Genomic DNA, 17,149 nt, shown 5'->3' with positions numbered 1-17,149 from the left:
CCCGCGTACCGCAAAAAAAAAAAGTTTTCATTAACATTCATCAACGTATGAAAAAGGAGTAAATTTTTAAAGCCTATTTTACATTAAAATCTTTGCTATCAGAATCCACACCATCAAAATACAAAATCAAATTCCACTTAGATTATATGAGTTGGAAAAAATATATGAACCAAAATATCTAAATATAAACTAAAGTGGTGGCTATATGAATGTATAAAAGTCATTCCAGATCTTTGAAGGACAGGTATGGATGATGTTTGATAGTAAAGCGACATTATCCATGTGAGTGTGGGAATAATGAGGGTCTGTTTTATATTTATAAAGTCTGGAAATTAAAAGAAGTTTCAGGGCTGTAAAAAAAAATTGGTACTGTCTTTTAAAAGTCAGCAGTTGAAAAGCAATGAAAAAGAATAAACTTCTGATATACCCAGCAACATTGATAAACTCTGTAAATATTATATTGAGGAAAATAAAACCAGATGCAAAAGAGTATATGTTGTATAATTCTATTTATATGATGTTCAGAAGGTAAGCATAGATTGGGAAGAGAAGTGAGAGAAACTTATGCGGTGCTAGAAATGTTTCTGTACCTTAATCTGGATGATGGTGATATGGGTATATGCATTAATCTGTACAGTTAAGTTTAGATATAATTAATGCTGTCACATTAATACACTTTACATACTTTACTACATATGTGTACCCAATTAATCAAGAAATTGCTCATCAGTCAGCCATTAAGTACATGTTGGTTATATAATAATAGAATTTATAAATCTTTGATTAAATATTGATAGAACTGAAGCTTCATAACAGAAGAACAATATCTGTTTCACTTAGCACTGGATACCCAGAGCACAACATATTCTACCAGGCACAGCGTGACGGAAAGGAGGGAACAGAGAGAGAAAGAAAGAAAGGACTTTATTTTAGCTATTTTTCAGTTTATGTATTGTAATTAATGCTGCCATCCACTTTGTGTATTTGGTTTTTTCCTTAATTTAGTAAAGGAGATGGCTTTGAGCAAGGCTGCCCCATAGAATGTGTCCACAGAATGGCTGGGATGAGGAAAAAGAAAATATTCTCAGCCCTTACTTATGCCTTATGAATAGGAATAACTGAAGAGAGAAAAGAGGATAAACTAACCAGAACCATAAGCTCCAGGACCAGAGCCCAGAGGAGGATCCTGTGATTTAAAGGAAGGAAAGATTTCATGCTTAATACCTGGGCCAAAAGACCAAATAATGGGAAGCTGCCCATGGGATGCACTGTAACTGGATAGAGTTTGCTTCTTGGAACTCCTGCTCTCTAGAGAAGAGTTTAACTGATCTGTTCAACCGGATGAAAGTGACAAGGCGGAGGATGGGATTTCATATACCAGAAAATGAGGGGCCATGAATAAAGGCTAAGAAGTCTGTCTTCCTTGTCCTTGGGTGGTGGCAGGGAGTAACATTTCCCATAATATATGGAGACGGATAGTCTTTGAGCAGCTAGTGTGAGCATCTTTATAAGAACTTGCTTGTGAAAATGGGCTTTGATCAATGTATTTTAGGTAAAAGGCAGAGCCCAGATTTTTGCCCAAGAGGAAGCAACTCTGTATAACTCTCTGTAGAAAAGAGAGTTGATGCTGACTGGGGGCTTTGGGGAAAATTGTCAAGATGAACCCCTCAGGCTTGCATTGGGTATAGGAGGGACTATGGCATGAGGAAAAATGTTGATAGAATTTTATTAATTTGTTGGCTGAATGATTTCTGTTGTAAACCCTCTTCACCATTTCCTCTTTCAAATCTTTGGTAAAATTTATGTGCTTGATTAATATTTTATCAAGCCTATTTTCTTTGTGAGAGAATGAGTATAAAAGCTGAGTCTTACTTTGATTTTAGCACTGATTGAAACTTTCTTTGTCTGTCCGGGCTGGTCTAACAGAATACCATGGACCAAGTGGCTTATAAACAACAGAAATGTATTTCTCACGGTTCGGGAAGCTGGGAAGTCCAAGATCAAGGTGCTGGCAGATTCAGTGTCTGCTGAGGGCCCACTTCCTGGTTCATACAACCATCTTCTCGTACCCTTACATGGTGGAAGGGGAAAGGGAGCTCTCTGTGATCTCTTTTATGAGGACACTAAACCCATTCGTTAGGGATCTACCTTCATGACCTAATCACCTCTCCAAAACCCCACCACCAAATAATATCACACTGGAGACTAGGTTTCAACATGAATTTTGGGAGGACACAAAGATTGCCTATAACAAACTCAGACTACGTGTGGATATGGCCAATATTGAGTTAGCCTCCATTTAGTCACTCTGGGTCTACCATGCTCTTTCTTAAGAGTCCCTGGGGAAGGAAGGGCACCAGGAAGGGACAAAAGAAAAGGGGAGACTGGGAATGCTGGACACAATGCAGAGTACTAACCATTATACGATCATGGCAGTGCTGCAAATCTTTTTTAAATTAATTAATTATTTTATTTTTGGCTGTGTTGGGTCTTCGTTGTTGCGCTCAGGCTTCCCCTAGTTGGGGCGAACAGGGGCTATACTTCGTTGAGGTGCATGGGCTCCTCCTTGCGGTGGCTTCTGTGGTTGTGGAGCATGGGCTCTAGGTGCACGGGCTTCAGTAGTTTTGGCTCGCAAGCTCAGTAGTTGCAGCACAGGGGCTTAGTTGCTCCGCGGCATGTGGGATCTTCCTGGACCAGGTCTTGAACCTGTGTCCCCTGCATTGGCAGGTGGATTCTTAACCACTACACCACTCAGCGAAGTCCCAGTGCTGAAAATCTAACAGGGCAAGCTCCAAGGAGCTCTTGACCTGCTGGCCAGGCCCTCTTGGTCTGGACTGAAGATGGCCCATATAGTCCATGAAGCTCTCTTGTTTCATGGTATTACAGACGGCATATGCATAAACCTGCCAAGCAGCAAGAGACAAAGGGTTTCTTCCCAGGGTTTCTTATGGAATGTTGAGGATAAACCATAGCTTCCAAGAAAGACTGCCTAAATCCTGGCTCCTCTCTAGGGTTTATTATTTGCTAGCCTCCATCTTTTATCAAAGTCTTTCTTTTCTTTTTTTTTTGCCTCCAACTGTTCCAATCTGGTTTAGCTGGGCTAGTTCAAGGAAAGAAGAGATCATGGCCCAAGTTTGGGCCAGAGAAGTAACAGTGCAGGAGCACCTCCCTGTGGCTGAGTGGCAGGAGAGCAAGAAATTTTAGCTCCTGGATCTACCCAAAGCAAGAGAGAAATGCAAGCAAATGATTTGTGGGAAGTGTAACTTTGGAGTTTATAAGTGGCATTTTCCCTAGACCATCGTGTCTTTAGCACCGCAGGGTTACAGACCATGAGGTCTGAAGTGCAGAAAAAAGATAGGTTCAGAATAGCCACTAAAGTATTTACTTTTTGATTTTTATGTATTTATTTTATAGAAATACAGTTGATTTACAATATCAGTTTCAGATGTACAATATTATATTAGTTTTAGGTGTACTATATAGTGATTCAATATTTTTCTAGATTATGCTCTATTCAAAGCTATTATAAAGTATTGGCTATATTCCCTGTGCTGTACATTACATCCTTGTTATCTTATTTATTTTGTACATAGTAGTCTGTACCTTTTAAAACTCCACCCCTATCTTGCCCCCTCCCTCCTTCCTTCCCACCACTGATAACTAATTTGTTCTCTATATCTTTAAGTCTGTTTCTATTTTGTTATATTCGTTTCAATTTTTAGATTCCACATATAAATGATAACATACAGTATTTGTCTTTCTCTCCCTGACTTATTTCACTAAGCATAATACCCTCCAGGTCCATCCATGTTGTTGCAAATGACAAAATTTCACTCTTTTTTATGGCTGCGTAGTACTCAATTGTGTATATATACCAGGTCTTCTTTATCCATTCATCTGTTGGTGGACACTGAGGTTGCCTTCCATATCTTGGCTATTATAAATAATGCTGCTATGGGAGTTCCCTGGTAGTCTAGTGGTTAGGGTTCTGCGCTTTCACTGCAGAGGCCTGGGTTCAATCCCTGGTCGGGGAACTGAGATCCCACAAGCTGTGCAGTGTGGCCAAAAAAAAATGCAGCTGTGAACACTGGGGTGCATATATCTTTTCAAATTATTGTTTTCATTTTCTTTGGATGTATACCCAGGAGTGGAATTGCTGGATCATATGGTAGTTCAAGTTTTAGTCACTGAAATTTTTAAAGCCATGAATGTAATTTAGCAGGAACACTATCACAGGCAATCATTTTTTGTTTTGTTGCTAAAGCTGTTGGATACATGTTAGAATGATTTTTTTTTTGTCTGAGTGTATGACAGGAAAATAATGTTTAAAGCAATATGTAAGTCAAAGCATCTCCACTAGCATTATCCATCTAGAAGGAAGTATTACATAGACAATAGTAAAAGGAAGGACATTTAGTCTATATTTTCAAATGGGACTTGATCATTTAAAGTTGTTCACTGGTAAAATTTTTCACCAAGTTAGTATAGATTATATGCTACTTCATAAAAGATAGCAATAATGAAGTTTGGGTTTTTTGTTTTGTTTTTCAGTATCTGTCTTCAGAGAAAAATCCTAAAACTTGTAGAGATTTCTGATGCCAGAAAATTTCGATATATAAGAGTATATTTAGCAATCAGGGTGACTTAGATCATGGTAAGTGGCATATGTATAATTATAATTTGCATTCCAGTTATTTAAACTGAGATATCCTTGATCAGGTTGAACACACTGTGAGTAGAAGATCTCTTCTTCCAAGAAATAAGATGGAGACAGTCTTTGGAGAATGGCCTCACTGAACTGGTAAGTTAACTTTCTCCGGATTTTGATGACTTCCCCAGTCCTTCCATAATTCCTCAGTGCTCTGGCCATTTTCTGGTAAGTCATGGTCTTCCGATTGCCTTTTCTTTTCCCCCAAAGTTGGGCAAGTTTTTCTTTGTTTTTTGATACAAACTGAAAGATGCCTTTGGTTTGATCTATCCATTGAATACAAGATGCCATCTCGGGATTACACAGGGATTCATGAAGGTATTCAAACAGTCGGAGCTTCTTCCTGCCTAAAATAGAGGAAAACAATATCATACTTCACCATGGCTCTACACAATGAACATACTCGGGAAGGGTTTGTTGAGTGACTACAAAATTCAAAGTTGCATTGGGACTGGTTTTCTTCCTACTCACCCCTTAGAATGCATTTATGGTATCATTTTATGGGACTTGAAAATCAAGGGTCTATTTGGCCTACTGCAGTTTCAACTGAACCTTTCTTTGTTAGGGAAGTTGTCCAAAATTTTGTACCGTCCTTCACTGGAGAAGGGAAGCATGGCATCTCTCTACTCGAGTCTCCCATTTGTCACGTGGTCTTTTGTCACAGTTAAATCTTGACTTCTAATTTTATGTTGTATGTTAAACTGTCTACAGAACAACAAGACTGAGCAAAATGGACTGCAAAGTTTAGTGGTTTTAAAGAGAAGTCTCAAAAGCCATTTCCAAAAGACAACTCATTTGAAGGGGCTTTATTCAAATAAGTTAAGTCAAATGAGGTAAGGAAGGTGAATGTATTTTGCAAAATGTAAAACAGTGTGCAAATACAAATGAAATCAGTAACAGACATGTAAAAATGCTAACTCCGGTTCTGCATAACTACTTGAAAAAATAAAGAAGAGAAAAAAACCAGAGTCGAAATGCCAAAATATCTTCATGACATTTTGACATTATTAGTGAGCAATGGGCATTGTGGTATTTTTTCATTGCAGTGAAATAAGATGGTACTGCCAGAGTTTTTAATCTCTTTTAGGAGCACAGCCCTTTATATTTCAGAATAACTAGAAAGGAAACTTTGGGAAGATTTGTTGCTATGGTTTTTGCTTGTTTGGTGGATTGGAGAACAAAGGTGACAACCGGTTTTGTGACTTCTGAATTGGCCTGTAAACACCATGTCAGTAGCTAAAAGCTCCACAGCCAAATTCCATTTTCCCCTTGAGAAAGTAGAATAGTGGATTCTCAAACTGCTTTAAACAGTCTCTGGGGTGTAATACTCATCCATCTGTCATCATTCATCCAAAAACCTCAAAGGTTTTTACAAAGATTATCTTTTGCGTTATATTATCTTGAGTTTATGAATTGGGAAATGAAAGGGACTTACCAAAAAATACATCATGAATTAAAGTCACAGCCTTAAAGAAGTTCTCTGGCTCTCACCCAGTGGTCAAATCAATTATAATGGATTCTCATCTTTAAAAGTTTGTTTTTCAATTTTGAAAAAAATGTTTAAGTTTTTACTTTTTGAAACTAAAAGTATTATATGATAAAAAATTCAAACAGAAGCACAAACGGAAAGTAAAAACTCCAATCTATCCTACATATTTCTAGAAAATAATTTGTTTTGCCTATATAAACATATGCATATCCTTTAAAAATTAAAAATGGTATCACAGTATTTTGTACTTTTTCCAGTGAATAATATATCTTAAATAAAATCATAGAACAATATAGAGATTAGCTATAGATAGAGGAAATACTAAACTGTTGACAAAGGTTACTTGTGGGGCATAGCATGGGAAGGAAGAACATTTTTTCACTTGTTCTTTACATACTTCTGAATCAGTTGAATTCTTAATAATGAGCATTATTACTTTTGAATTATGGGATTAAAAAGGATTAAAACAAAACCCAAAATGTATTTAGAGCTCTTTCTGTTTCAATACTTAAAGTATGCCTTTTGCTCTTTAATAACTATATATGTTCTATTTTTATGCATGTACTATTTTTCTCTCAATAATGAATTCCCACATTATTTTGAAATTTCATTGTTTTAAATGTATCACTATTTCAGGTGGAAGACTAAGCTCTAAAAACAGAAAATGGTAAATGATACATTCCCTAATGGCGAGATCCACAGCCGAAAACATCAGTGAAAAGATACAGGCGCCACACCCTGGATTTAGTAACTAGTTGGTTTGTTTGTTTGAAAAAAAAATAGGTGACAGAGGTAGAAGTGTTATTGGCCTCATATTAAATTACTACCATTATTTAATATTCAATAGTAATATTCAGTAGCTTTATTTTACTTATGTGATTTTATACATTATTCCTTGCTGGATTAGAATATTACTGCATAGTTAGACTTTTACAATTCTAGGATACAGTATACTGTTTTATAAGAACAAAACTAGTTATCTCAAAAAATATTCATTTAAAATAATTTTAAGTATGGACAGCTACATGTAAAAGAATGAAATTAGAAGATTTTTCCACACATTTACAAAAATAAACTCAAAATGGACTAAAGACCTAAATGTAAGACCAGAAACCATAAAACTCCTAGAAGGAAACAAAGCACTAGGCAGAACCTCTGTGAAAAAAATTGTAGCAATATTTTTTTTGATCTGTCTCCTAAGGCAAAGGAAACAAGAGCAAAAATAAACAAATGGGACCTAATTAAACTTAAAAGCTTTTGCACAGCAAAGGAAACCATCAACAAGACAAAAGGGCAACCTACTGAATGGGAGAAAATATTTGCAAATGATATGACCAAAAAGTGGTTAATATCAAAAATATGTAAATAGCTCGTGCAACTCAATATCAAAAAACAAACAACCCAATTAAAAAATTGGCAGAAGACCTGAATAGACATTTTCCCAAAGACATACAGATGACCAACAGGCACATGCAAATCTGTGCGATGTTTATGCTCAACATCGCTAAAGATTCAGAAATGCAAATCAAAACCACAATGTGATATCACCTCACACCTGTCAGAATGGCTATAATTTTTAAAAAAATCACAAATAACAAATGTTGGCAAGGATGTGGAGAAAAAGGAGCCCTTGTACACTGTTGATAGGAATATAAATTGATAGAGCCACTGTGGAAAACAGTGGGGAGATTCCTCAAAAACTAAAAATAGAGCTACCAGGGACCTCCCTGGCGGTCCAGTGGTTAAGACTCCGCGTTTCCAGTGCAGGGGGCTTGGGTTCAATCCCTTGTTGGGGAGCTAAGATCCCACGTGCTGCATGGCACGGGCAAAAAAAACAAAAAAGAACTACCCTATGACCCAGCAATTCCACTCTTGGGTATATAGCCAAAGAAAATGAAAACACTAATTTGAAAAGTTACATGCTTTCCAATGTTCATAGCAGCATTATTTATAATAGCCAAGATATGGATGCAACCTAAGTGTCCATAAACAGATGAATGGATAAAGAAGATGTATATATACATACAATGGAATATTATCCATTAAAAAAAAGAATAAAATCTTGCCACTTACAACAAAGTGGATGGGCCTAGAAGGTATTATGCTAAGTGAAGTAAGTCAGAGAAAGACAAATACTGTATGTTATCTCTTATATGTGGAATCTAAAAAATAAACAAAAAAAAAATTTAAAAATTAACAAATGAATGTAACAGAATAGAAACAGACTCACAGATATAGAGAACAAAGTAGTGGTTACCAGTGGGGAGAGGGAAGGAGGGAGGAGCAAGATTGGGGTACAAACTACTACGTATAAAAGAAATAAGTTACAAGGATATACTATGCAGCACAGGAAATAGAGCCAATATTTTATAATAAAAATGCAGTATAAGCTATAAAAATTTTGAATCACTATGTTATAAACCTGGAACTAATAATATAAATCAACTATACCTCAATTAAAAAATAAAATAAAAATTTAAAAAAATAATAATTTTAAGTAGCTATGATAAGGGATCATTTTTTAAATTACACTATAAAATTGGGATGCCTCTTATATGTCTTTGTATATTGGAGGTAATTTACTATCACAAACAACATTGCAAGGAACATCCTAATACATATATATGCACACATGCATCTAAGGTATTTTGGGAAATATCCATAGTGCCAGACTATGAGCCTAATGCTTTACATGGATCTTCTCACTTAGTTTTTATAGCAACCTTACAATGTCTGTACAATTATTATTATTTGTTTGGTTGTTTTTGAATAAGGAGACTGTGATACAGAAGGTTAAGTAAGTGATTTGGCCAGGCTCACATAATCAACCCAGTGAGTGAGTTATATAGTCACTAAGAGTCAAAAGATATGAACATTTAAAATTTTGGTAGGTATTGCTAATTGCCTTACAAAACTTTGTAAAAATTTATACTTTCTTTAATAATGCACGTGAATGTGTGTGGCCTACATCTTAGCCAACAGAGGCTATTATCCTACTTTAACACTTTTGCCTACCTGTTAGATGAGATCATCTTCATTTATGAAATCAAGATTTCAAATTTATGAAATAAAGTTATGATGGAACTTGGAAAACTTAATAGAGATGATTAAGTTTGTGGAGAACTTAATAGAGATGATTTACATCCTGAGGGCTTCACAGTTGAAATAAAACTGCTAAAATAATTTACGGAAAAGTTCCCCCTTCTATACTTAAAATGTATATACCTTATTCCTTTTTTATTGAAGTATAGTTGATGTACAATATTATATAAGTTACAGGTTTACAAGAGAATGATTCACAATTTTTAAAGGTTATATGCCATTTAAAGCTATTCTAAAATAACGGCTATATTCTCTGTGTTGTAGAATACAGCCTTGTAGCTTATTTTATACATAATACCTCTTAATCCCCTACTCCTATACTGCCCCTCCCCGCAATGGTAATCACTCATTTGTTCTCCATATCTTACACCTTATTCTTGAATACAGATTTATTTGACTGAAGTGACACTTTGCACCTTTACAACATCTCTATGAAGCTATAGGAAAGCTCACCCAAGATAAACAGCTTGGAGTAGTTTGTCTGTCAGAGTTAAATTACTCTCAACTGTGAGAAGAGAATATTCTGCAAATCAATTCCAAACTCAGGTATGAAATTCCCTTAAAGCTGCTTTGATGAAGATTTGACTCTTTTACCTATGCGAGGAGTAATGGATCCACATACCTTTTCCTCCCTTTTGCTGGAGAAGAGTAGGTTGCACCAGCTGGTTTTCAGGGATGTTCTGCAGAGACTGATGAATATTTCCTTCAAAATAGAAGTCCGCAGCACTGTTCTATATAAATAATGTATCAGGATGTTAAGTGGGACTTCCCGTGTGGCCCCCAATTGATGGCCAAAGTCAAAAGCTGAGGGCAAAAAGAGTGTTCAGCATCTCTCGAATTCTGAAAATCCCTACCTTCAACTGCTGTCTCCCAGGGCAGAGCTAGCATCAAACACATACATGGAGAGGGCCAAGGGACAGAGGGTAATCTGAGGCTTTGTGAGGAGTGCTGTATCTTCCCCTCCTTATGAGAAAGGAGAGTGGGTTGCTTCCCTCCTTTCCCCTAAAAATGCCCAGCAAGAAAGATCCAAAAGAATCATTAGTAGAAACTGAGGCGCCAGCAAAAAGGGAAGATGGGCTTCCATTCCTGAGCTGGATGCCCATCTGGCAAGAGAAGATAAGAGGAGAAAGATGGCAGCTGAGGGAGGACAGAGGCAAGAGAGGCAGGAAGAAGCAGCCTGAGTTCCTACCATTACATATGGCAAGGAAATGTGGGCCTCCATGGGTTAACTAGACATGGTGGTGGAAGGGGGTGGACTTGAGCCCTCCTTATACAGGAGGGCTGCCCAGCAGGTAAGGAGTCCCCACCACAAGAGGCTGTGCAGTGTATGCTGGGGATGGAAGCTGAAGTGGAAATAGGGTAGCCAGATCTAGCAAATAAAAATATTAGGCATCGGGCTCCCCTGGTGGCGCAGTGGTTGAGAGTCCGCCTGCCGATGCAGGGGACACGGGTTCGTGCCCCGGTCCGGGAAGATCCCATATGCCGCGGAGCGGCTGGGCCCGTGGGCCATGGCCGCTGAGCCTGCGCGTCCGGAGCCTGTGCTCCACAACGGGAGAGGCCACAGCAGTGAGAGGCCCGTGTACTGCAAAAAAAAAAAAAAAAAAAAAAAAAAAAACTTACAAAAAAAAATATTAGGCATCCTATATTTCACCTGGCAACCCTAAGGGGAGGTGAGACAGGTTAAAATAAAACCAAAACTCCCTCTTTAAAGAAATGTCTTGTTGGAGAGGCCCGGACAGTATAATTTACAGGGACAGAAAAAGGACATTTGACATACTATGGTTGAAGGTAATAACTGAAAAAAACCCTTTTTTAATATTTATACTCTACCACATTAAGACTGCTTGATAAAAGGGACACATCAAGGAAACAATGCAGGTAATTCCCTGGCAGTCAAGTGGTTAGAACTCAGCGCGTCCACTGCAGGGGGCATGGGTTCCATCCCTGGTCAGGGAACTAAGATCCCACATGCCGCAACATGGCCAAAATAAATAAATAGATAAATAAGAAGAAGAAGAAAGAAAGAAAGTAAACAATGTAAAAGAACACATGGAAGGAGAGGTAGACGGTGGGGACACTCCCGTTTGCAGAAGGCTACTAAAATAGAAATGAATTGGTCTAATACACATAGCTAGCTCTGAGCTTGGGAGGGGAAATAGAGCAGGTTAATACAAGATTGTGGGGAAAGCCAGCGCAGGGAACGTTTTAGGGGATCCATAACTTTCCTGCAGCTTTTCGGATGGACTGAGGAGAAGCATTGATGTGAGAACCCTAAAATACCTCCTCTATAGAAATCATTCAAACCCATCTGAAGTCAGATGAAGAACAATGATAAAGCGCAGTTTCCTTCTTGACAGCATTGATGGTCCCCCACACTGACCGTCAAATTCACCAAGGGGAAGGCTGGGACAAATAGGAAATTTGCCTGTTACTGAGGGATGCTGGTCCCCTGGTAAAAGTACTCACTATTACTGTTCTCCAATTGTAGACCGGTTCCTCTGTGGGCAGCACACCATAGCTGTTGGAATTTCCTCTGACATGAGAACAGTGGTTGATGAAAGCCAGGTAATTTCTGTAATCTATTTAAAAACAGAGAAAGAAACTGACAAAGTCGAAGTTTATATTTGTGTGTGTGTGTGATGCTTATACATGTTTATATGCTTATATACGTGATTGCTCTTGGCATTTTTATATTGAGATGTTAAATTTATTTAGGATAAAGAACATAGGCAGATCTGTCTCCTAATGCAAAAGAAATAAAAGCAAAAATAAACAAATGGGACCTAATTAAACTTAAAAGCTTTTGCACAGCAAAGGAAACCATTGACAAAACAAAGACAACCTACACAATGGGAGAAAATATTTGCAAATGATGTGACTCACAAGGGGGTTAATATCCAAAATATATAAAGAGCTCATATAACTCAATATCAAAAAAATAAACAACCCGATCAAAAAATGGGCAGAAGACCTGAATAGACATTTCTCCAAAGAAGACATACAGATGGCTAATAAGCACATGAAAAGATTCTCAACATTACTAATTATTAGAGAAATGCAAATCAAAACAACAATGAGAAATATCCTCACACAAGTCAAAATGGCTATCATCAAAAAGTCTACAAATAATAAATTCTGGAGAGGATGTGGAGAAAAGGGAACCCTTGTATGCTATTATTAGTGGGAATGTAAATCGGTGCAGCCACTATGGAAAACAGTATGAAGGGTCCTCAAAAACACAACTACCATATGATTCAGCAATTCCACTCCTGGATATATTCAATATACCTGAAGAAAATGAAAACTAATTCAAAAAGATACATGCATCCCAATGTTCATAGTAGCACTATTTACAGTAGCCAAGACATGGAAGCAACCCAAGTGCCCAATCAACAGACAAATGGATAAAGAGGATGTGGTATATATATACACAATGGAATATTACCAGCTATATAAAAAAAATGAAATTCTGCAATTTGTGGCAACATGGATGTACTGAGAGAATGTTATGCTTAGCGAAATAAGTCAGACAAAGACAAGTGCTGTATGATATCACTTATATGCGGAATCTAAAAAATAATACAAACAGAAACAGACTCTCAGATATAGATAACAAACTTGGGGGCGCTTCCCTGGTGGCGCAGTGGTTGAGAGTCCGCCTGCCGATGCAGGGGACATGGGTTCGTGCCCCAGTCCGGGAAGATCCCACATGCCGCGGAGCGGCTGGGCCCATGAGCCATGGTCGCTGAGCCTGCGCGTCCAGAGCCTGTGCTCCGCAATGGGAGAGGCCACAGCGGTGAGACGCCCGCGTACCGCAAAAAAACAAACAAACAAAAAAAGAGTCTGCCTGCCAACGGGTTCGAGCCCTGGTCTGGGAAGATCCCACATGCCGCAGAGCAACTAAGCCTGTGTGCCACAATTACTGAGCCTGTGCTCTAGAGCCCGCGAGCCACAACTAATGAGCCTGTGTGCCGCAACTACTGAAGCCCGCGTGCCTAGAGCCCGTGCTCCACAAGAAGAGAAGCCACCGCAATGAGAAGCCTGTGCACCACAACCAAGAGTAGCCCCTGCTCGACGCAATTAGAGAAAGCCCATGTGCAGCAACAAAGACCCAAGGCAGCCAAAAAATATAAATAAATAAATTTAAACAAAACAAAAACAAACTTGGGGCTACAAAAGGGGAGAGGAAAGCAGAGAGGGACAATTTAGCAGTGTGGGATAAACAAATACAAACTACCAGCAGAAGGGGACCGACATCTTTACCTGAGGAGTACTGAAGATCACCAGTTGAATGTTGCCTCAGTACTTCAAAAGCATCTTCAAAGGCTTGACCCAGCTTGTCTTGTTCAACACAAGCCTGTTAGAACAATTGCAGAACTCTGGAGTTAGGAAATCACCAGTAGAACTTAATTTTCCTGATATAAAGGAGGGTTTCTCAACCACAGCACTATTGACATTTTAGATTGACGAAGACTCTGTTGCAGAGGGGTTGCCCTGTGCATTGCAGGGTGCTAAACGGCATCCCTGGTCTCTACCCACTAGATGCCAGTAGCACTCCCACAGTTGTGACAAACAAAAAATGTCTCAGACATAGCCAAATATACCCTGGGGAACAACATCAATCCTGGCTGAGATCTATTGCTCTGTTACATAGTATTTAGAGAGTAACCTCATTCTATAGTATTCAACATTTTATAAATTTTTAGCAAGGAGTTATATAGCAGGAGACTGATTTGGAAAAAGGGATCAGGGAAATATCTTTAATCAAACAGAATCTGAATCATTATTTAAAAATGAAATGCTCTTAATTTCAAAAGCATGCCTCCAAGACCTAAAATTGAACTGTTTTGCAAACCATTTCATACCCTTATTAATCTAGCCCATATATTTTATTTTCAAAATGGAGGAAGAGTAAAGATTTTTAAATGCCAACTTACCATGCTTCATTAATAAATTGACAATTCTGAAAAAGATTAATATTTAAAAAACAAAATTAAATAGGGTTTCTATTTAATTTGCCTCTGAATTAAAAGACTTTACTTAAAATATTTTCTGAATATACCTTATATAAACCAAAAGTACCGTCTGAATTCTCTTTGATGAGTACAAATTTTCTTTCTACAGAAATTTCCTACAAAAATTTATTTTTGCTTTTCTGTCATCACAAAACTTTTTTTTTATTAATTAATTTATTTATTTATTTTGGCTGCATTGGGTCTTCGCTGCTGTGCGTGGGCTTTCTCTAGTTGCAGAGAACGGGGGCTACTCTTCGTTGTGGTGCACGGGCTTCTCATTGCGATGGCTTCTCTTGTTGCAGAGCACGGGCTCTAGGAGCACAGGCTTCGGTAGTTGTGGCTCACGGGCTCTAGAGCGCAGGCTCAGTAGTTGTGGCGCCATGTGCTTAGTTGCTCCGCGGCATGTGGGATCTTCCTGGACCAGGGCTCGGACCCATGTCCCCTGCATTGGCAGGCGGATTCTTAACCACTGTGCCACCAGGGATGTCCTACAAAACTTCTTAAATGTTAAATAGCTACATATGTATAACTGAATCACTTTGCTATACATTTGAAACTAACACAACATTGTAAATTAACTATACTTCAATAAAAAGAGATTAAAAAATAAATAAAATAGCTAGAGTTAATTACACAAACTATTTATATTGATATGAAAATATAGAAATAATTCGAGTATGTTTAAGTATTTTTAAATTCTTTTAAATATTAAAGTATTAAAAAGTTCTGGAAATCAAAATCTCTTTTACCTTAGCATGGCTCTCCATTTATAACAGTGATTTTTTTTTTTTTTTTAAGTTTCTGGGGTCATATGGACTTCTGAGAATCTGGTGAAAGACATGCTTTTTCTCTCATGAATGTGAATTTACATTACAAATAAAACGTACTCTATGAAAACTGTCAGTGGACTTTCTAAAATCCTAGGTTAAGAACTCTGGTCTATAATTTTACATTATTTACATTCTTATCTCTGTAAGTAATGTAGATTTTGTTTTAAATAAACAATTATCATACTGACCCACATTAAATGTTTTCAAACTTTATGTTCTATAGAACTACACAAAACAAACAAATCCACGTAACAAGAAAGAGCAGGTGGTCCACATTGCTTATCATTTCATTTAGCACATGAAGCAACTCTGTTTATACAAGTTTTTAGCATTTATCCTGCAAACACAATGAGCTTACTCTTTAATATTTAACACTGCATAATATGATTAGATGATATAATCTAATGCTATTATTATACATATCCATAATGTAGCAATACAATATGTCAAACATCGAAATTCTATTCTGCTCTTTGAAATCACTATGTCATTTAAAAGAGAATATGAGAAGAAAAACCATAAAAAAAGGTAACTATGGGAGGTGATGAATGTGTTAACTAATTTTACTGTGGTAATCCTTTCTCAGTGTATATGTATGTCAAATCATCATGTTGTACACCTTAAACTTACACAATGTTATATGTCAATTATATCTCAAGAAAGCTGAAAAAAAATACAGCTTCTCAATGTGGGAGATGTTGAAGAATTTAGCAAAAACTTTAAAAAAAAGAAGAAAATCCATAAATCACATTTTGGGCTATAATCCCTAATGAATATTATCAGTACATAGGTTTTAAAAGGCCATTCAGTAACTTTCAATTAATTATGCCTCAGCTCATAAGCACCGAAGCAAATACATACTCAGGTGAGTGTTGTACTTTGAATTAAATACTTAAATGAGACTACTCCCTTTGACTAAAATACCCCACAAAACTATCATGACTCTTAAAAGTAGCAAACCCAAAGGGAAGAAAAAAGCTTGAAAACATTATTGATCACTTCAATTGCTTAATATTTCTAGTATTGGAACAGGCAGTCAATGAGAAACACTCATTAGGCCAGAGAAGAAAATTAACACTTATTACAAAGAATTTTGAAAAGCATAAACTAAACACTTACCAGGAAGACACTTCAGCCCTTTACCAAGTTGTTTCATTAATATCAGAAATAAGACAGAACTGTCAAGAGCTCACTGGCAGAGTTTCATTAAGTAGCTGTTTTTAAGGAAGTGCTACAAAAGGGGATTTTTTTTAAAAGATACAGTGCCTTCATTATTTCTATTTCATGATATGGCCAGTGGACACCAGAGGCTATTATTTTGAAGAGGCACAGAATATTTGTATCCTATGGGCCAAAAGCATTAGAACAAATCCCATGAAACCCGCCTGCCACCGAGCATAATTTGTGGCTCCTCCGGCCTACACAGCCCCACTGGGCACCTCTGACCTGCACAACCCTTGTCCACCTTTCTTTTTCTATCACTCCTATTATTTCTCCCCTGATTCTGGAGCCTACGTTGCTTTTCTTGCCTGAACTATTAACAGCCTTCACTCTGGTCTCTTTCCTCTCAAACCACTTTACTTCTAATGTCGTTCACTGATCGCCCTACTTAGAGATCTTAAAGGCGCAGACCCTTGCCCTGGCATTCGAGGCTCCTCATTCCAGCCTTAATCTTACTTACCACCATGCATTTAAGAGGAGGAAATGAATCCATGCTATGGTCGGTCTTCCCTTCTTACCTGGATCCAGTAACAACTCCAAAACAGGAGAAGCTTCTGGGTAGTGATCTGATTGGACATGCTTGAAGCTTCTGCACTTATAGATCAGGTCCAGTTCTCTTATTTAGCTTGAAGGTTTATTTGGGATGGTTTTTGGTGGCTCTGATGGAAATTATTGGGGACTTCCTCCACCTATAATGCTTCCTTCCCAGCCCATCCATCTGCCCATTTACCTATTTTATCTTACCTGTCCATCAGAGGCCAATCTAACATTTAGGTATAGTCCA

At 37.6% G+C, this 17,149-nt stretch overlaps 1 protein-coding gene across 1 annotated transcript; it reads right to left on the bottom strand.

Moving 5' to 3' along the window:
* Positions 1-4,627: 4,627 nt before the first annotated feature.
* On the bottom strand, positions 4,628-16,943 carry SPIC (Spi-C transcription factor; the record flags this gene model as incomplete). The annotated part of the gene is made up of 5 exons (XM_082849500.1): positions 4,628-5,051; positions 9,918-10,030; positions 11,766-11,878; positions 13,563-13,656; positions 16,884-16,943. 5 exons carry the CDS (start codon positions 16,941-16,943, stop codon positions 4,628-4,630), a joined length of 804 nt encoding a protein of 267 aa, XP_082705626.1.
* Positions 16,944-17,149: the final 206 nt, after the last annotated feature.

Source organism: Leucopleurus acutus (assembly GCF_964270905.1).
Source record: "Leucopleurus acutus genome assembly, chromosome: 11".
Classification (NCBI taxonomy): Eukaryota; Metazoa; Chordata; class Mammalia; order Artiodactyla; family Delphinidae; genus Leucopleurus; species Leucopleurus acutus.
This window is presented reverse-complemented; position numbering and strand designations above follow the sequence as displayed.